The sequence below is a fragment of the Aegilops tauschii genome, chromosome 5 (assembly GCF_002575655.3).
Source record: "Aegilops tauschii subsp. strangulata cultivar AL8/78 chromosome 5, Aet v6.0, whole genome shotgun sequence".
Classification (NCBI taxonomy): Eukaryota; Viridiplantae; Streptophyta; class Magnoliopsida; order Poales; family Poaceae; genus Aegilops; species Aegilops tauschii.
The window spans coordinates 196,841,608-196,869,228 of NC_053039.3; the positions used below are offsets into that span (position 1 = coordinate 196,841,608).

At 44.1% G+C, this 27,621-nt stretch overlaps 1 protein-coding gene across 4 annotated transcripts; it reads right to left on the bottom strand.

Moving 5' to 3' along the window:
* Positions 1–16,754: 16,754 nt before the first annotated feature.
* Positions 16,755–25,006, bottom strand: LOC109755934 (uncharacterized). Of its 4 annotated transcripts, none has more exons than XM_040389154.3 (9): positions 24,601–25,006; positions 24,218–24,258; positions 23,424–23,539; positions 22,216–22,378; positions 21,454–21,726; positions 20,437–20,520; positions 19,039–19,584; positions 18,594–18,943; positions 16,755–18,264 (listed from the first exon to the last, which is right to left on the bottom strand). In XM_040389154.3, exons 1-9 carry the CDS (start codon positions 24,926–24,928, stop codon positions 17,052–17,054), a joined length of 3,114 nt encoding a protein of 1,037 aa, XP_040245088.1. In that variant the 5' UTR covers positions 24,929–25,006; the 3' UTR covers positions 16,755–17,051. The 4 variants fall into 4 exon arrangements, with proteins under 4 accessions (XP_040245088.1, XP_073356198.1, XP_073356199.1 ...); XM_073500097.1 differs by having other exon boundaries at positions 19,039–19,587; positions 24,601–24,996; XM_073500098.1 differs by lacking the exons at positions 23,424–23,539; positions 24,218–24,258; positions 24,601–25,006 and adding an exon at positions 23,166–23,404.
* Positions 25,007–27,621: the final 2,615 nt, after the last annotated feature.

A 27,621-nucleotide genomic window follows, 5' to 3' on the forward strand; every position in this document is an offset into this window, starting at 1 on the left:
CAAGTGCCATAGCATCATACCACATTGCATATAAGATTGTCATATCCGGTCATCTTGGATCAGCTTGAGAGAAACACCGGGAACCATACATACATAGCATACTTGGGATAGAAAGTGTATCCATTTTGCATATCATAGGTTGTGCACAAGTGTCGTATCCGCCTATAGAGCAATCGTGCTAGCATCTCTCTTGAGTTGTGCAACACGAGCGTTTTCCGTGGATTCCACATTTTGTGCTCATTCCTTGGTTGCACGACCCCATTTATCTATCCGTGTGTGTGTTTCCGTGTGCCATTCTTTGCTATTGGTCTACTTGTTTCACTTGCGAATTTGTGAATCTTTTTCAACATTATTGACTCTTGCTAACATATTGCATCAATTTTTTTTGTGCCACTTGATAGAGGCAAAGGTGTCCCGTCTTTCGATGAGATGGTGGCTATCATTTTGGAGGAAGTCGACTTTGACGATCCGACTACGAACGTGCGAGGACGTCGCGCCTTAGCAATCGCTAAACCAACTCCGAGAGGTTATTGACCACACCGGAGCACGATCAACCTGACCACGAAGGTATGTTTCCTGCAGGCAAACGAAGAACAAGCAAGAAACTAAGATTGCAATCTGGATATTGCGAATATAAGAGGAAAGCTTTATTGATCAAGGTGGGGTTCTGTGATGCCTTTGTCTGGTCACTGAACACAAACGAAGTACCCGAAGTTGCAGCTATGGCGAACTTTTAATCTAAGCAAAACCCAAAGTCTAAACGATGCCCTAGGGGCTGTATATATGGAGGAAGAGGGGGGAATTTCGTGGCCCTTGGAGGAGTGGTCCGAAACCCACCCTAACTCTTGTTTCCCTACACATACGGACTCTAAAAACAACCTATATTGAAGTATTTCGAAATTACATGGGCCTGGCCCAAAATAAGGTGACGCAGCACCTAGAATAGCCTCTGGACGAAAATTATGAAGTGGCATCTTGTATATTTCGTCCAAGGCTTCATGCACTCATTATGGTGGCTTCAAAGTCCTGAAATCATCACTTGAAACTCTGTTCTTGTCTCCCTTGCGCATGCCATCAACTCTATGCTTGTTCTTGCTCCAATGTTCATCCTTCTCCAAGCTAGGCCCTTCATTTGTAAGCAAAACAAATGTATCCAATTTAGGCAGCATCATATTCTCATGAACATTAGAATCATTACCAAGAAACGAAAGTACCTGGTAATTTAATTGGCATGCGCGAGCTCTAGTAATTGGTCCAGTATGTATAGTAGCAGGGGTTGTGGGTGTAACAATGGTATTGATGTCCTCATCATCCTCCCCTTCTTGAAATGAAGTCGTCCTCGACGGAAGCTCATCTTCCTCACCCAAATAAGGCTTCAAATCTGCAATGTTAAAAGTGGGACTAACCCCAAAATCTGCAGGCAGCTCAAGTTTATATGCATTATCATTTATTTTCTCTAACACCTTAAAAGGACCATCAGCACGTGGCATTAGCCTTGATTTGCGCAAATTAGGAAACCTATCCTTACGCAAATGTAACCAAACAAGATCTCCAGGTGCAAAGACAACATGTTTTCTACCCTTATCTCCAGCAAGTTTATATTTAGCATTCATACGCTCAATGTTTTCCTTAGTTAACTCATGCATTTTTAAGATCAATTCAGCACGTTGTTTAGCATCAAAATTAACCTCCTCCGAAGATGGAAGAGGCAACAAATCAATGGGTGCACGAGCTAGGAAACCATACACAATTTTAAAAGGGCACATCTTAGTAGTAGAATGCAGCGAACGATTATTAGCAAATTCAATATGAGGCAAGCATTCTTCCCATATTTTCTTATTATTCTTCAAAACAGCCCTAAGCATAGTAGACAATGTTCTATTGACTACTTCAGTTTGACCATTAGTTTGGGGGTGACAAGTAGTACTAAAAAGCAATTTAGTCCCCAACTTAGCCCATAAACATCTCCAAAAGTGACTAAGAAATTTAGTATCACGATCTGAAACAATAGTATTTGGCACACCATGCAAGCGAATAATTTCACGAAAGAACAAATCCGCAACATTAACAGCATCATCGCTTTTATGACATGGTATAAAGTGTGCCATTTTCGAGAACCTATCCACGACAACAAATATGCTATCCCTCCCCTTCTTTGTTCGAGGTAAACCTAAAACAAAGTCCATAGATATATCTCCCAAGGAACACTAGGTACAGGCAAAGGCATATATAAACCATGAGGATTGAGTCGTGACTTAGCTTTTTGACATGTAGTGCAGCGAGCAACAAAATGCTCAACATCCCGTCTCATCTTTTGCCAAAAGAAATGTGTAGCAAGTATATCCTCCGTCTTCTTCACGCCAAAGTGTCCCATTAGTCCTCCTCCATGCGCCTCCTGCAACAACAAAAGACGAACGGAGCTAGCTGGAATGCATAGCTTGTTAGCACGAAACACAAATCCATCGTTAACGACGAACTTGTTCCATGTTTTACCTTCTTTACAATTCTGCAATACATCCTTAAATTCAGCATCATGCACATATTGATCTTTGATGGTCTCCAAACCAAATATTTTAAAGTCAAGTTGTGAAAGAATAGTATAACGACGAGACAATGCATTAGCAATAACATTTTCTTTACCCTTCTTGTGTTTAATAACATAAGGGGAAGTCTCAATGAATTCAACCCATTTAGCATGTCTACGGTTCAGTTTTGCTTGACTTTTAATGTGTTTCAAAGATTCATGATCAGAATGTATAACAAATTCTTTGGGCCACAAATAATGTTGACATGTTTCTAAAGTCCGAACAAGAGCATATAATTCTTTATCATAAGTAGAATAGTTCAGACTAGGCCCACTCAATTTTTCAGAAAAGTATGCAACAGGTTTGCCATCTTGTAATAACACACCTCCTAATCCAATTCCACTAGCATCACATTCAAGCTCAAAAGTCTTATTAAAATCAGGAAGTTGGAGTAAAGGAGCATGTGTCAACTTATCTTTCAATACCGTGAAGACTTCTTCCTGTGCGGTACCCCAAACAAAAGGCACATCCTTCTTTGTAAGCTCGTTGAGAGGTGCATCAATGGTGCTAAAATCTCTCACAAAATGCCTATAGGAACCAGCGAGTCCAAGAAAACTCCGCACTTGTGTGACCGTTTTGGGCTGCGGCTAACTCTCAATAGCTTCAATCTTGGCTTTATCAACTTCAATTCCCTGTGGAGTAACAACATAGCCAAGAAAAGAGACTCGGTCGGTGCAAATGGTGCACTTCCCAAGGTTACCAAACAAACGTGCATCACGTAGAGCAATAAAAACAGCACGTAAATGTTCCAAATGTTCTTCCAAAGATTTGCTATAAATCGGTATATCATCAAAATAGACTACCCCAAATCGTCCAATGAAAGCACGTAAAACTTCGTTCATTAGTCTCATGAAAGTACTAAGTGCATTAGTTAACCCAAAAGGCATGACTAACCACTCATATAAACCAAACTTATTTTTAAATGTTGTTTTCCATTCATCTCCCAATTTCATACGAATTTGATGGTATCCACTACGCAAATCAACTTTGGAGAATATTGTAGAGCCACTCAATTCATCAAGCATATCATCTAGCCTAGGAATAGGATGACGATAACGAATAGTAATATTATTAATGCCTCTACAATCAACACACATACGCGACGTACCATCCTTTTTAGGCACTAGTATAATAGAAACAGCACAAGGACTAAGAGATTCGCGTATATAACCTTTGTCGAGCAGCTCCTGTACTTCACGCATAATCTCCTTCGTCTCCTCTGGATTGGTACGGTATGGTGCACGGTTGGGTAGCGATGCACCGGGAATTAAGTCAATTTGATGCTCAATCCCTCGAATAGGTGGTAATCCCGGTGGCACGTCTTGTGGGAAGACGTCAGCGAACTCCTGCAAAATGTTAGTGACTGCAGGGGGCAAAGAGGAAGGCACGTCCTCGAATGAAAATAATGCCTCTTTGCACACAAAAGCATAGCATACAGATTTGCTAAAATCTAGCTCATCAATATCAGATTTGGTGGCAAGTAAACATGCACTTTTCAATTTAATTTCAGAAGCAACACTAGATGGTTTATTATTAGGCTTCATTTGTTGCTCAAATTCTTTTGCCACACAATCTGATTTTCACTCTTATTTTTCTCCTGTTTTGCTTTATTAGCTCTATGAATATCATCTTTCAAAATGGAATCAGGAGTCATAGGAAGCAGAGTAATATTTGTATCCTTATGAACAAGAGTATACTGATTGTTTCTACCATGGTGTACAGAATTTTTATCAAATTGCCATGGTCTACCAAGTAATAAGGAAAATGCTTGCATAGGTACCACATCACAATCAACATAATCAGCATATGTAGAGATACTAAAATGCACCCGAACAGTATGTGTTACCTTAACCTTGCCGCTGTTGTTGAACCATTGGATGTAGTAAGGATCTGGATGTGGTCTTGTGGTGAGAGATAGCTTCTCCACCATCTCCATGCTAGCCAAGTTGTTGCAGCTCCCTCCATCTATGATGACGCGAATAGAACGTTCCTTCACAACTCCCTTTGTATGGAACAAATTATACCTCTGATTTTGCTCAGCTTGTGTAACCTGCACACTCAAAACACGTTGAGCAACTAAACATTCATACCTGTCAGCATCTTCAGCAGCCATGTATTGCGTCTCATGATCAGAATCATCTCCACCGTGTTCTTCATGTGTAATAAGAGCCAAAGTCTCCTCATCATAGTCACTAGCGGACTCATACCCACCATCCTCAGTAGCAATCATCACACACTAAGTCTTTGCATTCTCTCGCAAAATGTCCTCTTCCCTTACAACGACGACAAATAATATCACTTGTGTGCCCTGTTGACGCCATGGAAGAAGAAGAGCTCTGTGCAGGCCCGGCAGGTGTGCTCTTGGCAGATAGTGGTGGTTGTGCCTGCTTTCTTGTATCACGGTTGGAGGTGGCACCTGAAGGAGGTGATGGTGTAGTGGAAGTAGATGATGCACGTGGTGTCCATGATGAAGGTCGACCTGCAGAAAAGTTAGTTCGCGCCAATGCCTGTCGATCCTGCACTTCACGTTCAGCTTTACAAGCAAGATGGAATAAACAAGTGATATTATTATAATCCTTATACTCTAGAATGGTCTGAATCTCTCTATTTAATCCACCCATAAAACGTGCAAGCATAGCTTCATTCTCCTCAACAATACCACATCTAATCAAGCCAGTTTGTAATTCCTGATAATATTCTTCTACAGAATTTTTTTCCTTGTCTTAAGCGCTGCAATTTTTGAAGTAATTCACGTTGATAATATGGTCGAACCCAACGAGTACGCATAGCAGTTTTCAAAGCAGCCCAAGTAGCTGGAACAGGATATAATCTACAATGTTCAGACCACCAAACACATTCAAAGCTACTGAAAGCACAAACAGCAGCAGGAACACGTCTCTCCTCAGGATATTGTAAACATGTAAATCGTTGTTCAGTTTCTAACTCTCAAGTAAGATATATATCAGCAACGTATCTACCCTCAAATGGTGGAATATTCAATTTTAGTTTAGGGAGATGGTCATGATCTCGTACCTGAGGGGGAGCCCTAACATTGCCATTATTTGCGTGTGGACGACCCGGTGGTTGTGGTGCTGGTGGTTGCACGTAGTTCTGATTTTGATCAACCTCATCCTCGTAATCTCCCGCATAATCATCCTCCTCCGCATCAGCAGCAGGAGCCACAGAAGTATCAACAGCAGCACCAACTGTTTGGCCAGGCTGAAGAAGGACACGGCTCGCTCGGCGGAGGGCTGTTTCGCGACATGGAGGTAGTTGTTGTTGTTGTTGTTGCAGAGGTGCGGCAGGTGCAGCCGGTGGTGGAAGACGCGCAAGCAGTTCATTAAATCTGTTGTCGAGCTTTGTTTTGAACGTCTTCTCAAGTCCAGTGATCTTCTCCATGGCCTCTTCAGAATTGTTCAGCACATCTTGCACCTGTTCAGTCATCATTTGCTGAAACTTACCATGAAGCTCCTTGTTCGTTAAGTTCTCCCAGTCAATCTCGTCGGCTTGTGATCCTGGCATGGTTAGCAGCAATAGAAACACACAAGAATATGATCCTACAGACTACTAACAAGTGGTGGTGATGGTGGGTGTCACAAATCCGTCAAGCAAATCTCAAATTCTTACCAGTTCTTACCCAGCAGCAGGTGGTGATCGGCAACCGATGTAGTCAAAACTCTCAAAGCTTGGATAAAGCGATTACCAGGGAGAGTCAAAACGCACGACGTAGATGTATGTGGAGCTGGGAAGGCTTTTAATATGGTAGCAAAAAGGGTCAGCAATAATCAATTCAGAGATGCAAAGTTGAATAAACGCTCAACGACGGTACTGTGCTGGTCCTAGGCTAGACCGTGCTAGAGACGCGAGCCTAGAACACTAACAAAATCACGGCGCTGCACGTAAACAAGGGAGGAGCACACTCTGAACTTTTTTTTCTTTTTTTTTTGCACTTTTTTTCCTCTCTTTTTTTGCTCCGCAACAATTTTTTTTTGAAAAAGTCTACAAATGGTCTAAAAACTGCCTAGCCAGAATTATTTTTTTGAGTTAGGAACTATTTTTCTACTGCGGGTAGCACGGAAGTTGGGGAGTCCTTCTCTATCATGACTCGGAGTATGGCGTGATCTGGAAATCCAAAACAAAGCAACAATTACTGGACTTGGACTAGGACTGGTGGCGGAGATGAATCTGGTGGAATCTCGGACTGGTGGCGGAGATGAATCTGGTGGAATCTCGGACTGGTGGCGGAGATGAATCTGGTGGAACTCGAACTGGTGGCGGATATATGTTGCAGGTGGACTCGGATTGGCGTGATGGCGGCGGATATGTGGTGGCGTATATGGACTCGGATTGGCGGTGAAGATGTGGCGGTGGTATATGGCAGCGGTAATGAAGTTGGTGCGGTGGTGGTATATGGCAGCAGCGATGATGATGATGCGGTGGTGATATATGGCAGCGGCAACGTGACAACCTGTGAACAGAACTCGAAACTCTAAAGGACTAGACGCTAAGACCAGCAACTTGACACGACGATGCAACCGCAAATTCAACAAAGCAAATACAGAAAAGATTATGCAAAGGCTCAGATTGGTTCGGATAGGATGAACTAACCCTAATTTTTTTGGCTTTTTCGTTGACTATAGGTATGAAGAACAGACTCGGTCTAAACTACGAAAAACTGTAAAATCTCACCGAGCAACCTGGAAATCTGATACCACTTGATAGAGGCAAAGGTGTCCCGATGTTTCGATGAGATAGCAATCGTTTTCTGTGGGAGTCGACTTTGACGATTCGACTACGAACGTGCGAAGATGTCGCGCCTTAGCAATCGCTAAACCAACTTCCAAGGAGTTATTGACCACGCCAGAGCACGATCAACCTGACCACGAGGGTCTATTTCCTGCGAGCAAACGAAGAACAAGCAAGAAACTGAGATTGCAATCTGGATATTGCGAATAAAAGAGGAAAGCTTTATTAATGAAGGCGGGGTTCTGTGACGCCTTTGTTTGGTCGTTGAGCACAAATGAAGTACGCGAAGTTGCAGCTATTTCGAACTTTTAATCTAAACAAAACCCAAAGTCTAAACGATGCCCTAGGGGCTGTATATATGGAGGAAGAGGGGGGGATTTTGTGGCCCTTGGGGAAGGGGTCCGAAACCAACCCTATCTCTTGTTTCCCCACACATACGGACTCTAAAAACAACCTATACTTATGTATTTCGAAATTACATGGGCCTGGCCCAATAATAAGGTGACGCGGCACCTAGAATAGTCTCTGGACGAAATTTATGAAGTGGCATCTTGTATATTTCATCCAAGGCTTCATGCACTCCTTATGGTGGCTTCAAAGTCCTGAAATCATCACTTGTAACTCCGTTCTTGTTTCCTTTGCGCATGCCATCAACTCCATGCTTGTTCTTGCTCCATTGTCCATCCTTCTCCAAGATAGACCCTTCATTTGTAAGCAAAACAAATGTATCCAATTTAGGCAGCATCATATTCTCATGAACATTGGAATCATTACCAAGAAACGAAAGTACCTGATAATTTAATTGGTTTGCGCGAGCTCTAGTAATTGGTCCAGTATGTATAGCAGCAGGGGTGATAGAGGCAAAGGTGTCCCGTCTTTCGATGAGATGATGGATATCGCTTTGGTGGAAGTCGACTTTGACGATCCGACTACGAACGTGCGAGGACGTCGCGCCTTAGCAATCGCTAAACCAACTCCGAGAGGTTATCGACCACGCCGGAGCACGATCAACCTGACCACGAGGGTCTGTTTCCTGCAAGCAAACGAAGAACAAGCAAGAAACTGAGATTGCAATCTGGATATTGCGAATATAAGATGAAAGCTTTATTGATCAAGGTGGAGTTCTGTGACGCCTTTGTCTGGTCGCTGAACACAAACGAAGTACACGAAGTTGCAGCTATGGCAAACTTTTAATCTAAACAAAACCCAAAGTCTAAACGACGCCCTAAGGGCTGTATATATGGAGGAAGAGGGGGGAATTTCGTGGCCCTTGAGGAAGGGGTCCGAAACCAACCCTATCTCTTGTTTCCCCACACATACGGACTCTAAAAACAGCCTATACTTATGTATTTCGAAATTACATGGGCCTGGCCCAATAATAAGGTGACGCAGCACCTAGAATAGCCTCTGGACGAAAGTTATGAAGTAGCATCTTGTATATTTCGTCCAAGGCTTCATGCACGCATTATGGTGGCTTCAACGTCCTAAAATCATCACTTGTAACTCCGTTCTTGTTCCCCATGCGCATGCCATCATCTCCATGCTTGTTCTTGCTCCAATGTTCATCCTTCTCAAAGCTAGGCCCTTCATTTGTAAGCAAAACAAATGTATCCAATTTAGGCAGCATCATATTCTCATGAACATTAGAATCATTACCAAGAAACGAAAGTACCTGGTAATTTAATTGGCGTGCGCGAGCTCTAGTAATTGGTCCAGTATGTATAGCAGCAGGGGCTGTGGGTGTAACAATGGTATTGATGTCCTCATCAAGGGGCTATGGGTGTAACAATGTTATTGATGTCCTCATCACCTAATCCCCATTGTTTGGCACTAATCCCCCGCTAATGACCCTCTATAGAATGACTAGGGGCCCCCACCTGTTAAATTATCCTTTTTAATCTAGTTAGTAGACAAGTAGTCAATGACACATGGGCTCAGTCAACACTTTGACCGGTCAACGCCTTGACCAGTCAACTACTGAGTCAGCAGTTGACCGGCCCTACTGTCAGCCTCTCACAACACTCTGTTGGGTACGTTTCTGGGTGTACTTAGCATTTTCACTATTTTGTTCGAAATATTAATAAATCCATTAATTCTATAAGTTGTTTAGAAAACTTTAAAAATTCATATAAATTCAACCGTAACCCGGATGAAAATGTTTTATATATGAAAAATGATCAGAAAAATATGACGGATCCTAATATGTCACCCACATACCTGCCAGACCCCTCTAACCTACTGAACATGGAACCTTCCCCTCTTTTTCATCTGTCCGGAAAATGCCAAATGCCGGGAAAACCTCTCCGGATGTTTTCCCTCTCCGTCTGCAACGTGTAGTACTGCGTTAGAACACCCCTAGCTCTGCATATTGTCCTGTCATGCTTAGTGATGCATTTTTTTGCTGTGCATTTACTGTTTCTTCCCCCTCTTCTCTCCTGTAAACCCCAAGATCGATGCTGCCCCTGTGATCGACTACATCGTCGACAACCCTTTTTTGCAGCAGAACTTCCAGGCAAGCAAACCCCCCTTGAGCATTCCAATATCGCCCATTCCCTTCTCTCTTATGCTTGCATTAGAACTGCTACTGCTTTGTGTATGATCCTACTCTGATGCATAGCCCGTCTTTGTTACCTGCTTTCATACCTTACCTGTTTATCCTAAACTGCTTCGTACAGGTTGGTTGGTGATCCACCAAAGACCCCTCTCCTTATCCCATTCGTCCCCGCTTGATGACCGATGACTCGATCCACGTGATCGACGTCCAGACCCCGACACCACACATCACCCCCCCTTAGGTGTACAACTCTGCAGAGTTACTATCAAGTGCCGAGGGTGATACCTCGTCAGCACTTCTGATGTTAACCCTATAGTGTAACTATTCGGTCATGGTCATCGAGGGTGATTCCTCCTTCACCACTCCCGTTAACGACTCAGTCGTACAACCCCTCAAGTGTGGACCAACGAGGGTGATTCCTCCAAGTCCACCTTGACGGTTACATCGAGTGGGAATCCATCGAGGGTGATTCCTCAGGCTTCCCCTTGCTGTTTTGGACACACAGTTACTTTTGACTTACCAAAGAACCATGATGACATCAGGTCAGCCCCGAGGGGTACCCGCGAGTGATGTGAAGTCGGGTTGATCTGGAGGATACCCGCAAGTTTTCCATGCGGCACGGCCGGGCATTCTAGCTCGCAAGTCTGTGAGACGGGGCGACGGGACCACATATTGTGGATCATTGATCGTTACCGCACTACCAAGACACTAATGGTTTGGATATTTGATCCGAGTAGGCCTCTGGCCTTTTTTGCACTAACCACCACGCGGGAATAGGTATGGGCACTCTGCGTCATATGTATCAGCCGAAAGCTCAACGGACGTCGGTGATGGAGCGGCACGCGCCGGGTCTGACTACGTAAGCACCTGCCTTTTTAAGGAGGTAGCTAGGTCTGCTCACCGGCCGCCCATGCAACATGCGGGAGTGCAAAGGGCGATGGGCCCAAGACCCCTGCGCGCTTAGGATGTAGACCGGCGTGCTGGCCTCTCTGTTGAGCCTAGGTAGGACTACGGTGTGTTGATCGGCCGAGGACGGTCATGACCTGATGGTGTGTCCGGCCGGAGTTGATCGAGCGTGTTGGGTAAGTTGGTGCACCCCTGCAGGGAAGTATTCTATCTATTCAAATAGCCGTGTCCACGGTAACGGATGCTCGGAGTTGTATCCCGATCGATACAACTAGAACTTGATGCTAAGGCATGTAATGGAAATGATGGCTCCGGGATTGTTTTCTCGTAGGGAGACGAGGAAGTGATCTCTGGGCGATGTTACAACATACTTACTAATATTATAATATGCCACTCCTATCTTTTCTGATGCTGCAAGATGCTTGAAGATGCTAGTCTTTGATAGGCTAGGCCTTCCCCTTCTCTTCTGGCATTCTGAAGTCCAGTCCACAGATACTACCCATTTCATTGATACCGATGCATATGTAGTGTAGATCCTTGCTTGCGAGTACTTTGGATGAGTACTCATGGTTGCTTTGCTCCCTCTTTTACCCCTTTTCCATTCTTCTCGGGCGTTGCAACCAGATGACGGAGTCCAGGAGCCAGTTGCCACCACCGACGACTACTACTACCCCAAGGGTGCCTACTACTATGTGACGGCCGTCGACGACCAGGAGTAGTTAGGAGGCTCCAAGGCAGGAGGCCTTGCCTTTTTGATCGATGTTGCTTTTGTGCTAGCCTTCTTAAGGCAAACTTGTTTAACTCATGTTTGTACTCAGATAATGTTGCTTCCGCTGACTCGTTTGTATTCGAGCTTATGTATTCGAGCCCTCGATGCCCCTGGCTTGTAATATAAAGATTGTATTATTTCAATTTGTGTCTAGAGTTGTATTGTGATATCTTCCTGTGAGTCCCTGATCTTGATCGTACACATTTGCGTGTATGATTAGTGTACGATTGAATCGGGGGCATCACAGGTGGCCCCCCTCTGGTATCTTTTTTGCCGGTATTTTTATATATTCCAGAAATATTCTCCGTAAATTTTCAGGTCAATCCGAGAATTTCTTTTCTGCACAAAAATAACACCATGGAAATTTTGCTGAAAACAGCGTCAGTCCGGGTTAGTTCCATTGAAATCATGCAAATTAGAGTCCAAAACAAGGGCAAAAGAGTTTGGAAAAGTAGATATGATGGAGACTTATCAGCGTACACTTGCGCTTGCACTCCTCCTCTTCATCTGTGGTGCTCCGATAATACCTATGCATGCACATGAGAGGAATGTCAAGTAGTATACCATCCTCGAAGGGGTCAAGTGAACACATGTAAAGGAGATGATTCACCTTTATGTATGTGAAGTAGATGTCCCACGTGTCACTTGCCAAACGGAGTCTTGACATGGTGATGTCCGTAGGATGCTCCGCATCAAATCCCCTTGGCGAATCCCCCTCGATGGCCTCAACTCTTCAAGCCGACTGCCATTCAACAAAACCGAAAAAGAGATAGTCGTCACACACTGCGTTGCCCTCTTTACCCAGCTGCGGTGCAAGCAAATTTTGATCATTTCCACCTCCAAATAATTCCATTCAACTCTATCATATGCTTTCATCATGTCCAACTTCAATGCACAACAAGCATTATTCTCACTTCGCGATCTTTTCATAAAGTGAAGGCACTCATATGCAACTATAACATCGTCGGTGATTAGCCTGCCTGGGACAAAAGCGGACTGCTCTTCGGAAAATATCTCCGGTAGAATCTTTTTCATCTAGTTTGCATGTACTTTCGATATAATCTTGAAGATTACATTGCACAAAGTAATTGGCCGAAATTGGACTAGAGAGGTTAGTTTTTGTACCTTCGGGATAAGAACGATGAATGTCTTGTTAATAACCTCCAGAGACTCAATACCATTAAGCACTCGCAACACCATCTTAGTAACTTCATCACCACACTCCCCGATTCCTTTGAAAAAATGCGTCGGGAAACCATCCGGTCCCGGTGCTTTAGTGGGAAACATTTGAAATAGGGCCTCCTTCACTTCACACGCCTCATTCGGAGCACACAACATCTCGTTAAAATCATTAGTTACTTTACATGGTATGTGAAGAGCACCTCCTCCATCCCAACAGTACCTTCAGAAGTGTAAAGATTTTTGTAAAAATCTATAACCATATTACCGATTTATGCATCATTTTCACACATTGTTCCGTCATCACACTTTAGTTGAATTATTATGTTTCTCCTCTTTCTAGTGGATGCTTTTTGATGGAAAAATTTAGAGTTTCCATCACCTTCTGACAGCCACTAAATACGCGACCTTTGCCTCCACATAATGTTCTCCCTGAAGTTCAGCTCAACTATGCATTGCTCCACCTTCTTTTCTTCCAAGGACCGCCCCTGTCTATTTGGTTCAGAACACAACTCCTCAAGCCTTTTCTTCAGAGCTCGCAACTCATTTCAGACATGGCCAAAAGACTCCTTCCCCATGCCGCTAGGGAGCCTGCAATTGCCTCAGTTTTCTGCTTCAAATCATGCATTGAGTCAGCCTTGCCTGCTACTGACCAGACCCTATCAAGCATAGGGGGGAAATTAGCATGTGCCTCCCACATATTTTCATACCGAAATGGCTGATCCAGTGCTATTTTCCTATTAGCAGCATCAAGATCATTAAATAAGATGATTGGAGAGTGGTCGGATTTAGTTGCAACCAAATGGCGTACTGAAGCAAAAGGGAATAGGGCGCTCCAACTTGTTGTAGCAAGCGCTCTGTCCAGACTGACTCTACAGAATGTCCCCATGCCACCTTCTCCTCAAAAGTCCAGTCTAGACAAATGTAGCCCAGGTCACACAATCCACATACATCGACCGCCTCCCTAAACCCAGCCATATGAGCCGCATCCCTCTCATTTGGACCAAATTGTTCCTCTCAGCAAAGAGTCCCATTAAAATCACCTATAGAAGCCCATGACATAGTTGATTCTCCCCTCAAAAATGTCATCATATCCTATTTTGCCTCAAACTCTGGTTAGCTTCCCCGTAAAAACAAGTTAGTCTCCATTCTTCCTTCCCTGGCTCTGTCACAACTATATCAATATGATATTTGGAGAAGTTTAACAACCACAAACTAATAGGACTCTTTCGGAACACCGCCAAGCTACCACTCCTTCCCCTACTAGCCACAACATATTTCCCATCATACCCTAGAATACCTGCCAGGTCCTTGACACATTGCTTTGTCAATTGCGTTACGACCAGACAAACCACCTTCGGCGCACACCCCAGATGAGCTCCTTGAGCTCTTGAACTATCGCAGGGTCGCCAATCCCACGGCAGTTCCAACATAGGGTACTCATTGATGATGGTGGCCCTCCTCGAAAGAGGTCGCCTCGCTCATAAGATCATTCTCTTCTAAATCCACCCCATCCCCTTGTCTTCTCTGTTTAACAATTGGTGCTTTCTCAAGAGCTGTAACAACTCCTTCCTTTCCTCCACTGACCGCCGCTCCTTCCAATGGAAGCACCGTTCCCGCTACTTTTCCTGCCAAGTTTGCCAAGGGTTGCCCTCGGAAGTTGACAATGCCATCAGGAGATACTAGCCGCCTGCGAACATTTTTATTGTGATCTCCATCTGTTTCCATATTGGATTCGATGTATTCCATTTCCACATCCTAGTGTTGTTGTTGTCCCATACCTCTCCCTAAACCTCTTCCTCATGCGCCCCCTCCTCCTCTGCCTACTCTTCCTCCTATATCATGGGAAACTATGTTCAAATACGAATCCAACGATATAATTTTTGCTGACATGCATTAAAATTTTGTTAGTTAAATCTATGGTCCAAATTTGGCACAAAATACGAAGGGGGCCAATAAACCAGGACGGAGGTAGTACTCCAAACACCTCTATCCTCATTAACTACATGTCACATAAGCAAACTTATCTTGGGGTATGTTAGGTTAATAGCTAAGTTACTCTCACTATGACCAGCCTTAGACTAGCAATAGTGGAGAGTAACTTACATTAGTAACATACACATGACCCTAGGCTATGTTACTACCTTCATAGTGGGTAGTAACATAAGTATGGTGTCATGCAAAGCTTCATTTATTAGGTTATAAGACACATATTGTATTAGGATATGTGATGTTACGGTAACTAGCTAAGTTGCTCAAATTACCTTTCTCCTCATTAACTCATTGCCACTAGGAAAATTTGCTGAGTTGGACTCCATGCTATTGTTGAAGTTATTCCCACTATGGCCCTTCTTAGTGGGAGTAACTTAACAAGTAATATAACACACCTCGAGATAAGTTTGCTTATGTGGCATGTAGTTAATGAGGAGAGAGGTGTTTGCAGTAACATAATATGTTACCATTACATAGCACTTCCCAAAGCAAAATGAGTCTACAAGCTAATAAATACAACCACCTATGACACTCTCTATGTTACTCCCCACTGGGTATGGCATGATATGTTGTCCCAGTGCCGCTCCACGGCTATGATCCCAGACCCGGCGTCGAGCCTTTCGGTGTGGTGGGCCTCTCCTGCCACCATGCACCCACGGCTCATAGACGTGGCCTCTCATCCCTCATTATGCTGACAGTCTGGTGCATCTGGTGCCACCGGAACGCGTGCATTTTTTATGGGCTACGGCCATCCATGGCCCGCGTGATACAGGACATCAAGGATCAGGCACGGCTATGGGTAAAGGCCGGTGCCAAAGGATTGGCTCTCATCATTGCTGGACATACGCTTTAGTCTTGTTGGGGTTGAGCATCCCCCTCCCCATGCTCGGGTCACCATGTTACCCTTTGCGTTTGTAACATGTGTTGTACCAACGTTCTTGTATTCATTCAACTTCTTCTATTAATGAAAAGATACGCAATCTTTGCGTATTCGCGAAAAATATGTTATCCTCACTATGAAGGTGGTAACATATATTAGTCATATGCATCACAAAGTCTGTCCCTGGCTCCGAGGCACTGCACTCTATGAATACCGCGTAGACCCTGTGTTGATGGTGGGAAACGGCGGGTCTTACGGCCGTTGCATGCATGTTGGGCTTGTCCCGGCGTTTCATGCTTTAATTTCTTGTGTGCCATTTCCGTTTGTAGGTTTTAGGTAGCGGCCAAGGGATGGATATAAAGCCTGCTTGATCGGGGCAAGAGCAAGAAGTGGCGTTGATCGAGGCAAGAGCAAGAAGTAGAGGAATCAGTTTACCGGACGAAAGTGGAATGATTCTTCTACACTTGAATGTTAAATCAAAAACTAGTCAGGTGTACTATGTGTGACACTTCTTTTCTTATCGATCGTATGTGCATTATTTTCTTGTGAGCAACACAATATGATTCATGCTACAAGATGTGATATTCTGAATTAGAGTTCAACACAGGAAAATCATCCTACTGAGCTATTACCTTTTTCGATAAAGATTAGGCTAGTGCACAGTTAGGTTAGCTCTCGTATATGTGCATATCTTTCTTTTCTTTGATGCTTTCCCTCTTGTCCGCAGCGGCCGTGTTTCCTCGGCTTTGCTTTAGCAGATAGTGACGTACAAGAATATTTATGCCCCATTGCAGGCAATTACCTAGTTATTAATCTAGAATTGCAAATCACAGGCAATTACCTAACTAATCTAAAAATGCAAATCATGGTTCCGGTGCAAGACACTGAACACAGGCGCCAGTTGGACCCTGTAATACGAACAATACAATTGGCGGAGGGCAACGTTAGATCAATCTCATTAAACTGGGAGGCTAAAACTCTGGACGAGATGCAACCAACAATAAGTTGTCAGTGTACTGCAACCCGCAAATCTGACCCTTCTCATTACACAGACCAAAATTGTGTTTCCCTACATGAACGATATGCATGAATCGACTGAAGAAAGGTGCAAGGATCATAGGACTAAGCAGTAACAAGAACAGATACCTCAAAACATTACTTCGATATACAAATGTTTTTGTAATGGTACATCAGGGAACAAAATCATGCAACAAAATTCAGTTCAACAAAATAGACTAGAGAGAGTCCACCATAGGTACTGTGCCAAAAACGCCACGGGCAATCTCATGCCAGATCAGTCGATATCAAGTGAACAAATGTGCTGCACTACACTCGCCGATCGCCAGAGCCCTGGGAGCCATATCAATTTGCAATGTAGGCTGGTCCACAGGCCAATTTGACTGCAAGTTCCGAGCCTCAATCAACTTTGAACAGAGTAGCCTATTTCTTTCTCTTTACCTTGACAATTCTTCTGCCAGACTTGTCATTGTCACGGACAGTGCCCATTGAAAAGACACCTGACGAAGCTTGACTCTGCTGGCCAAACTGGAAAATGCCAGGTGAGGTGGTTGAGGTGGAAGCGAATTGAGTAGCTGGCGTGCTGAAAGCTGGAGTTGACAGTGAATTGCTCTGAAAGCCGCTGAAAGCTGGAGTTGACAGTGAATTGCTCTGAAAGCCAAATGGTGGGGCCGTAACAGAAAGAGTATGGTTATTCCCCACAGTCATCTGATCAGTTCCTGTACTGAAGCCAATAGTTGGGATCGTGCTACCAAATAGTGGTGTTGAGGATGGTGGATCTGGTATTGTAGGTGTGGCCGAAGTGAATGAAAATACAGCGCTAGAGGGGCTAATGGACATAGCGGAACCATTATTCGGCATGCCAAACGACGATGGAGCAGTCGTGATTGGACTGCTGCCAAATATTGGTGACACCGAGAATGCTTTACTAGACCCCAAAGCAGAAGAAGCCATAGATGGCAGAGGCAGTGGAGTAGTTGTAATCACAGAGGTCGTGCCAGAGGCAGTTACAGAGCTCAAACTGAAAGGACTAGGGCTCAGAGGTGCTGAACCAAATGGTAAGCTCCCCGTGTTTGATTCTTCCGGAGACATCATATCCGACTTACTTGCTGAACTCTGTGTGCACAATGAATTGTTATTTCCTGGTTGGGCGAACTGGTTTCCAGACAACAACGTTGATTCAGGTGAGGTTACTTTGGACTTATCCAGAGACGCGACCAAATTCACACTACCAAACTGCGGAGAGAAATTAAATGGGGCACTGCTGCTTCCTGCCTTGGATTTGTTCTGGGCAGCTAACAAACTTGCACCACCAAACTTTGGTGAGAAATTGAAAGGCGCATTGGCACTTCCAGATGTTGGTGCTCTAGCAGATTGGGAAGAGGCAGTATTTGTAGACAAAAATGGGTTGTTCGGTTTATTAGAAGCCAGAACAGCAGAGGCAGTTGATTTTGATGTATGTTCTAGCCCATTACTTAAGGTTGTAGGCTTGGAACTGGCAACAGTAAATACAGGGTTACTAGTGAATGATGCAACATGTCCAGCACCCTTGGAAGAAACCGGCGGAATTTCTCCATTTAACTTCTTATTGTGCTTGTCTGAAATTGAGCTTTCTTCTGAAACTCGTTTCAAAAACCTGCAAAGACAAATAAAATAATGTCCAGGCTTCAACAATTTTTAAATAAATGGAGAGGTGAATAAACATGGCAAGCTTCAGAATTACAGACCAACAGTTTGAACATCAACTGAGCAGATACCCTTCTAACTGGAGAAGTGGAACCAAAAATGGCACGCTCAAGACTAACAAGCTAATAGTGCTCTAACATAAATGGAGGAAACAAAAGTAGCATTTCTTCATTGCAGTATCTACTTGATAACTGATGGTTGTTCCAATTTTATTAAGCAGGAAAATACAATAACACTTCAGAGTAAAAAAAATGCTTTCTAGCTCGATCAGAATCTGACCTTGGAGCACTTTCCGGGGAAGTAACTGGCACACTGGGTAGTGCAGAAGATTTGTGCTTTCCAACATGTAGTGCAGGTGGAGATGCCATAGTAGGCGTTGGAGGGGCCTGTGAGTGGGCACCCGGTGCAGCCGTGACAGGGAATGAGAAGCCATTTGATGAAGCCAGCATTTTGGTTCGTTTTATTTCACTAGATAACACCAGATTGGAAGGAGAATAGCTTCGCAAAGAGGCTGTTGGGGGATTCTCCTTATTTGTTGTTCCAGAGTTGTTAGCAGCATGTTCCTGGATTGGTGAGTAGTTTTTCTCAATTTCAATACTTCCACTGCAGTGGTCCACCTCCAGAGAATCCTACAAGAAAAACATTAATAGCTACATAATATATCTCAAAAAGGTAGCTGCAGAGTATAGAAGATAGTATCATATTTTTAGTCATATGGTCCTACCTTGGGTGAAGTAATTAATTCAGAGGATGATTTACTTTCTAGGAGGAGGGCAGAACCGTTTGACATAGCATCAACAGTCTTGCCATCTATTGCAGCTGGGATGAATGACGAAGATGATTCCAAAAGGCTGCCCTGAGATGGTATTTCCTTTCTCCGAGAAATAGAATCCTCAACATCCAGGACATTTCCATGTTTTTGCTTCGTTTCTGGTGTGCTTTCCTTCTCTGGAGGTGAAGGGACTAATGTATCAAGCTGTTTCAATATCTTTGCAGCCATCTCAGTTGATTGAGCTGGTGCTTTAACAAAACTGTTGCCACAGATACGTAGAGTGCCATCGTCAACTTCAGCCAGACGCAGACGCTTTTGAGTTTGTGTGGAGTGTTCGAAACCTTCATCCAGTTTGCTTGCATCATTACCAGGATACTCACGATAACCAGGCCATGTTTCCGAGAGTGATGATACTCTGTTATATCTTTGGTGCATTTTGCGTATGGGGCCAACAGACACAGTCTCATTGTTGAGAGCAATGTTCTTCCTCCTCAGGAACTGCTGATTTATAAATAATTACTAACAGCACAACGCAGCGTACAAAATAAGCCAGTAAGGTAGAACATCAAAGGGCACATAAATTAGATAACTTAATGGCATAACATTGGGGAAATAGCACAGTAGCCATGTAGTTCAAAACTGCCAACATAGGCTCATGAATTGAATCGCAGTTGCTATATCTGGCCCATGAACCTCATGCAAATCTCTAACAAAACCATTTTGTACAGGATGCTAGGGCTCTTAATATTTTTCGCCTATCCCACACTGATGGATTTTTATCCTTTTCACGAAAACAAATTGCTGAATGTAAATGCAATGGATGTTACTGTATTCAATGCTTATATATTGTTCAGGAACGCAAAACCAATACAAAATTAGTGTTGGAATTAAACATGTTATTGGACAATGAAGCACGGGTTAACATTATTTATGTAGAATCATGCTTGTGCCGAAATACCTGGTGTCAACTACTGACTGCAAAGATAGCATTTTAAAACCTGAATAATATCAAGAATAAATTTCACCGATTTGAAAATATAAGAGAATTTTTACATCAATATGTTGAGCTTATTTTACACAGGAAGATAGGTAGGGTGCAGTCAAGAAAATCTGAAAGCATGGTTTATGGATGTATCCTCCTGCAGCTTTAAGGGGAGGAGTTAACCGGTGATAACAATAAGCATGTACGCTTAAATTGCTGAATCCAGATTCTAAGATTTCATCTCATGGCTAATCCCTATGAAAAATTTAGAATGTAGTACAATATCAACTCAATATAATAGCACAGAAACTAACAACCAACACAAAGTAAATATACTACAAAACAAGTTGTGCTTCACCAATGAGTACCTGCCTGCCAAATGTATGAACGCTGTTTGCAGTCTGATATGATGAAGATACAGTACCACATATGTCCCTAGAAGAAACAGGACCCTGAATAGATTGATTGAACACAAGTTAGAAAGACTAGACCTACTAGAGATGGATGTTATGCTTGAGCAAGGAAAAAATATGTTAGGCGTTTTGCCACTGCCTAACGCTTAACTCACTTAGGTGTCGCCCAGGCGTGCCTGGGCATTCTGTACGGACGCTGCACGAAATGGTTAGTGTGAAGAATGTATAGGCTGTAGTGTGGTATTCAATTCTTTCAGCTGTTCTGCAAAGTAAGTATTTCTGCCATCTTATCTCCCCTAGCACTTGACTACTACACAAGATAGAGACAACAACGCACTCGGTTTTTCTATTCATGAATCTCTTGTTGGCTGCAGTACAAATGGACCCTAGCTGAACACTTTCTAGTCTTTATTCTGGATACAGCTGCATTCTACTCAAAGCGCATATATACACAGCAAATTAGGGAGCCTTCCTCACGCCACCTCCCTCACTGCAGTGATGGCAATCAGCCACAGCAAAGCTCGATTCCTTGCCAGAATAGGTCAATTTGTCGTCAGAGTGGTTGAATCCTCGCCAGGGAGGATACATATACATACTTGCTGGGAAGGTGAAATCTGGCCGGGGAGATTGATATCTCGCCGGAGAAGGCTTATTCCTCACCGGGGGACCTTGATGGCTGATTTTTTTTTGTACTGCCAGGTGCCAAAGCAAAGCACACCTAAGCGAGCGCCTAGGAGCGCCTTTTTTTTCCTTGCTCGAAACAAGGATAGAAATAGATATTACGTGCATTGGAACCAGACAGGACATCATTCTATGGCACGGCAGAAAGAGTAATGCATGTGGTTTCAATACTGCTCGAGGGATTGGTCAAAGGTACAATACATAATTAACTTGCACTTCCGATATTCCAAGTAATCATACCATAAGCATAAATTAATAATATACTGAATAAATAAAATGAGGAAATTAAACCTTAAAATAAGGAGATGATGACATTTTGTGTATTGCTGATTTATTTGGAGTCCTATAGTTGCTTCCAAGGCGATCAAAGGGTGTGGAAGCAGACAATCTTGAAATTCCGAGAAGTGGGGCCTTTGGAGATTTAGCTATTTGTATTGTGCCAGATTCTATTGATTTGACAGAAAGGGAGGAGGGTTCATGCAATCTAAGGCGTAACGGTGCCCCCTCTGAACATCTTGAACCCATATATGCCTTTGCAAGTTCTGCAGGTGAAGCAACTTGATCCTGCAGGAATGCATAAGGTTAAATTAATCATGTGATCAGAAGGAGAATATCAACAGTACAAGTAACAAATGCGTAACAACAACAACAACAACAACAAAGCCTTTAGTCCCAAACAAGTTGGGATAGGCTAGAGGTGAAACCCATAAGATCTCGCGACCAACTCATGGCTCTGGCACATGGATAGCAAGCTTCCACGCATCCCTGTCCATAGCTAGTTCTTTGGTGATACTCCAATCCTTCAGGTCTCTCTTAACAAATGCGTCAAGATATAAAAACCTATTGGGTCAATAATATGATAGAAGTATCTATTGGTAAAGTCCAAACAATGATATGTTTACTTAACTTCCAAATAGCAAATAGTAGTAGTTCCAAACTTTTAAGCAAAATCATATTATATAGTATACGGTTAATTGCAAGAAAGTCTAATTTTTCATCAGTGAGTCGGAAACCTTTGAACATTTAAAAGGACAGCATGAATTGCATACTCACAGCGATACTGTATGATTTAATGGAGAAATCAACAGGTAAGTCTCTAGATCCCTTTTCCTTCTCGGGAGACAATGTTTGTTTTATATTATTAACTTCTGACTGCATTGTATTGGATCCAACAGTTCTGGATCGCAACAACCCAGTCAAATATTCAAACTCACTCCTACAGAACATACAGACAGTTATTCCAGAGAGATCTGTTAGGGCTACATTTCAGAGATAAGCAAAACAATGTGGAACACAGAACTTAAGTCAACTTATATATTTGTAATTTACATAATGCATACGATGAAGCAGAACATGAACTCAAGTTTTAACATTAACAGATATATATGGGAATCAACAAAATAATGTGAGATTTGAATTGCATAAACAGGAAAACACATAAAGATGAATAAGAAACAAGGAATCAGAACAATAAGAAGGGAGTTAGTTCCCCGGTGTTCATGTGATAAACATAACTGGATGTTGATTCGAAACCTGCAACAACAAAATAAAACTACTACCCTATGCCACAGTTCTATGTTGATCTCCCTTTGTACAAAATGCAATAACTCCACAGTTAGGCCCAACTACTCCAGCCTCGAGGAATGATATTAAGTAACTGTCTCGTGAACTATAAGTGCACCATGCAGAAAAGGTCGTTGTAAGTACCCAAGAGAATGTAAAGAAATCTACAGAAGGATATATTCTCTGCTGTATCAGGAAAAAATAGCAATACAGATGAGGATTTGAGGAAAATGTGAAAACAGGTACGAAACATTGGCAACTATGGTGATCGGACCATACAGATAAGAAGCCAAAATTATGCACGCGTGCCACACATTGCAATTGTCCTTTACAAAGCAAATAAAGGGAACCTTCCACGTCTTGATACCAGGTATTGGCATTGAATGATACTTGTTTGCTACCAACATGACAAATATAACTTATATTATATAAGCACTTACCGCTGAGAATTCCAGTAAATCCCAACAAAATATCAAAGGAACCAGATAAGGATAACCCACAGTTCTTGATAGCGTGTTAACAGAAACATTCTTCCTCATGTACTATTAGTGCATTTCATCAGGACAAGGTGATGTGAATTTCCTACATATCATATCCTTAGCTTGCAGAACATTGAACATTTGAAAAGTTCAGAATGAACTGAGGTGAGTACCACACTAACACTGCTCAAATGATATATTAGAATATCCAATACTTGCCTTGTAAAGGTCTTCTGCTTCAACAATTCTTCAAGATCCATACTACCATTGAAACAAGAACTTAGAATGTCATCTCCATCAATGGGATAATTTTCAGGATTATCAGTAGACAGATTCTGCATGGGCAGCAATAATGCTTGGAAACTCAGGATTACAGGAAATTATAAAGTCCAATAGGCTAGAGAAGTAAAATAATTAGCAGAGGAACAGTGTAAAAGTGTAACCTTAGAACAATAAGAAAATAGAGAAATGTGTCCTAAGGTTGGGCACGCTATTAACTGGTCGAAGAAGTAATAATTAATAAATGTGTCCTTAGTTGTGCTGCCGTGCTACCAACAAACGGTAGCACCTCTAAAAAGTTTTGAAGATTTCTGAAAAAAAAATGACAATATATGTTTTTTTTTTGTTTCTCTGCAGATAGATCAAATATGGATTTGAAGTTTTGTGGGATTGTAGACATATATTTTGTCATCAATATTCTAAAAAAATCATAACTTTTTGCAGGTACTACCTTGCCGGCTTGCCGTGGTAGCATAGTACCACCTAAGGTGTGGTATCACTGCTTTTTGTCTTTTGAGAACACTTGCGAAATACTGCTGAAAGATAGGTGGTTTAAAGAGCTTAAACTCGGTGTCTAGGCAAGATAAATGGTAAATTTAGTATACTAGCCATTTAAAAGAGCTTAAATTCAGCTTCTAGTCAGGATAAATGGTTAAACAGTGCACTAGTACCCAACAAAATAAAGAATATTAGAACAACGACGTGTACAGCATGGAGTTACAGAATCAGCTTACGTTAGCAGTCCCTCCTCCGTTTTCTTCTAGAATGTCGTTCTCTACATTCCAAAACCAGCTTGTGTGAGTTTGGTGGAAACCACTAACAATAAAATGAGAATTATCTCCCATATCACAGGGTAGATTGAACTAGCATCTTATTTACTGATTGCTGGTAAATAAATCGCTAATCTGATAAAAACAGTAACCATGGTTCACACCATCGACTTCACCTATCGGCCGCCATGTGCATTGGCAAGCTATGATGATAAGCTGGAAAAACTTGGATGATTTGATCTTTACAGGATGATAGAAAACACTTCGCTCTAGTCGCAGATCAGACAAGTCAAACCGCCAACACAGCTATCGGAGAATGCACGCAAACAAATCAGCAAGGCACCAACCTAAAGGCGGCGGCGGCGACGAGCAAGGAGCGTCGACCAACTCTGGTTCCGAAAGCGTAGGCGCGGCGAGCTGAGGAGGCGGCTTGCGAAACACAGAGGAGAGGAGGCGCGATGCGCCACCGGAGATGAGACGGGCGAGCCAGCCGCTCCCTTCACCGCCGTGTGACGCTGGATGAGCAGGAGCAGCCGGGCGCGCATAGGGTGACGCTGGATGAGCAGGAGCAGCCGGGCGCGCATAGGGTGACGCAGCTGCGACGCGGGAGGGAGGGCGCCTACGGATCTTGCCTCCCGTGGCGGAGCCGCCGTCGTAACCTCCCCGAGACGCCATGTTACGGCGCCGATGTGGGGCTAGGGTTTTGGAGAAGAGAAAGGGAATTCGAAGAGAGGAAGGGGTAAAATAGTGATTACTACAAGGGCTTAGAGGGTTTAAGGCTGCCAAGAAAAACTTGGTAAGTATCGACCGAGCAATAATAAAGATTCGGAAACACTAACGCCCACACGTGTGTGTTAGCCAACTCACCCATATGCCTTTATCGCCGTCCAGTTACTTTTGCACGAATTTTGATACGAAATGGCTGATTTTGTGTGCCACGTAGGACAACTCGTGTGTGGCGTGTGAGAGAGTTCGCCCGCACGCCGGTTTCCTTTCCGCGGTCAACGGTTGCCAGTCGGGGCGTGCGGTGGAATTGCCGTGGCGCCCGCACGCCACGCCCGACTGCGGTTACCGTCTACCACGTCTCGCCACTTCGCCCCCCTCCCCTCGCGGTTCCATTACTCCCTCCACTTCATTACTCCCCCAACCCACCATCCATACCAGTTCAGTCGATTGGAGGAGAAGCCGAGAGGAGAAGGCGGCGGCGGAGGCGGAAGAGTCGACGGCATTCGCGGCGGTTGGTGGGGCTCGCTGGACCGGAGCGTCTTCGCCGGAGTGCCCGCAGATTAAAGGTAATGCTCCATCCCACGCTCACATTTCTGCCTGCATTCCCCCTCCCCTATGTGCTTAATTTCCGCTCGAGATTCCTCGAGATTCCGGGGGTTTTGCGGTGCTCCGGCGTCCTCGTCGGCGGTGGAGTCCGGTGCTTGTCGTTTAGGGCGGCATTGCGCAGTTTCGACGCCGCCGCGGTGGCAGCCATGCCGGTGTGGATCGGCCTATCCGCGATGGCAGCCATGCCGGTGTGGATTGCCCATTATCCTGTCCACACGCCGGCGATTTTTTCTAGATGTTAGTTATGTATTGCTTCAGAATGATAAGGCCATCGGTGTAGGGAGTTTTTTGTTGTTAATTTTGAGGATATGATAGTTGCGAATGAACCCTAGATCTAGGTAGATGTATTTCAAAGTGTAGTATAATGGTAGCCATGGCATTTTCAGCAACTATCTTCACTGGATGGCAACTAATTTCCTGATCAACCGTGTGTCGATGTCAAAACCGGCGGATCTCGGGTAGGGGGTCCCGAACTGTGCGTCTAAGGTCGATGGTTGCAGGAGACGGGGGACACGATGTTTACCCAGGTTCGGGCCCTCTCTACGGAGGTAATACCCTACTTCCTGCTTGATTGATCTTGATGAATATGAGTATTACAAGAGTTGATCTACCACGAGATCGTAATGGCTAAACCCTAGAAGTCTAGCCTGTATGACTATGGTAATGAGTATATGCTATCCGGACTACGCCCTCCGGTTTATATAGACACCGGAGGGACCTAGGGTTACATAGAGTCGGTTACATAAGAAGGAATCTCCATATCTGGTCGCCAAGCTTGCCTTCCACGCCAAGGAGAGTCCAATCCGGACACGGGTACAGCCTTCGGCCTTCGTGTCTTCACAGCCCCTCAGTCCGGTCCATGGATAACATGTCGGATGCCCGAGGACCCCTTAGTCCAGGACTCCCTCAGTAGCCCCTGAGCCTGGCTTCAATGACGAGGAGTCCGGCGCGCAGATCGTCTTCGGCATTGCAAGGCGGGTTCCCTTCTTTCCGAACTCCAAGATAGTCTTCGGACGCAGTGATAGTATCCGGACCTGTCACACACACCATACGCAACCACAGAGAAAATATAGTTCTACACGAATCCAATCCGCTGACAAATTTTGTAGCATGGCATTGCGTCTGACCGGTCATAATTCCAAACCGTTTTCGTGTTCGACGCCCCACATCCCGAGGCGCGGTTGCCATTGGCACGTCTTGTCAAAATAGAGATCGCGTCCCCTTATCGCGGGATTCTCATCAATGTGGGCATGGGTAACCCAATCGTGCCGTTTATACAACCCTTGGGAATAGGCGAGTTTTTAGGGCGAGTGGGGAGGCGCTTGATATTCGCGGCCTTTATAAGGGGATAAGGATTCCCTTCCTTCACCCACACCCTTTCTCTCCTTCAGTCCTTCCGCTCTTGAGCTCCAGCGCCCAAGCTTTAGCTTTTCCTTGTTTGAGAAAGCTCTCCAAACATGTCCGGATCCGGAGCTAGAGGCAAGTGGATGGCCTCCTCCGTTAAGAAGAAGGACATCACGGAGCTCCGGGAGGCCGGATATTTGGCCAAGGAGATTGCTCATCGACTTCCGGCAAAAGGGCAAATCGTCCCCACTCCCGAGCCCCATGAGAGGGTTGTGTTTCTCACACATTTTGTCCGCGGGCTGGGATTCCCTCTCCACCCGTTCGTCCGCGGACTGATGTTTTACTATGGGCTGGACTTCCATGACCTAGCTCCTAACTTCATTCTCAACATCACGGCCTTCATTGTCGTGTGCGAGGCCTTTCTCCGCATCCCACCTCATTTCGGCCTATGGCTGAAGACCTTCAATGTGAAGCCGAAGGTGGTGAGCGGTCAACAAGCAAAGTGCGGAGGCGCCATGGTGGGCAAGATGCCCAATGTTACCTGGCCCGAAGGCTCCTTCGCGGAGACGGTAAAGGGGTGGCAATCGGGGTGGTTCTACATCACCGAGCCGCGCGACGCTGACTGGGCAGCGGCCCCTGAATTTCGATCTGGAACCCCGATGCGGCTGACCTCCTGGCAAGAGTGATAGAGG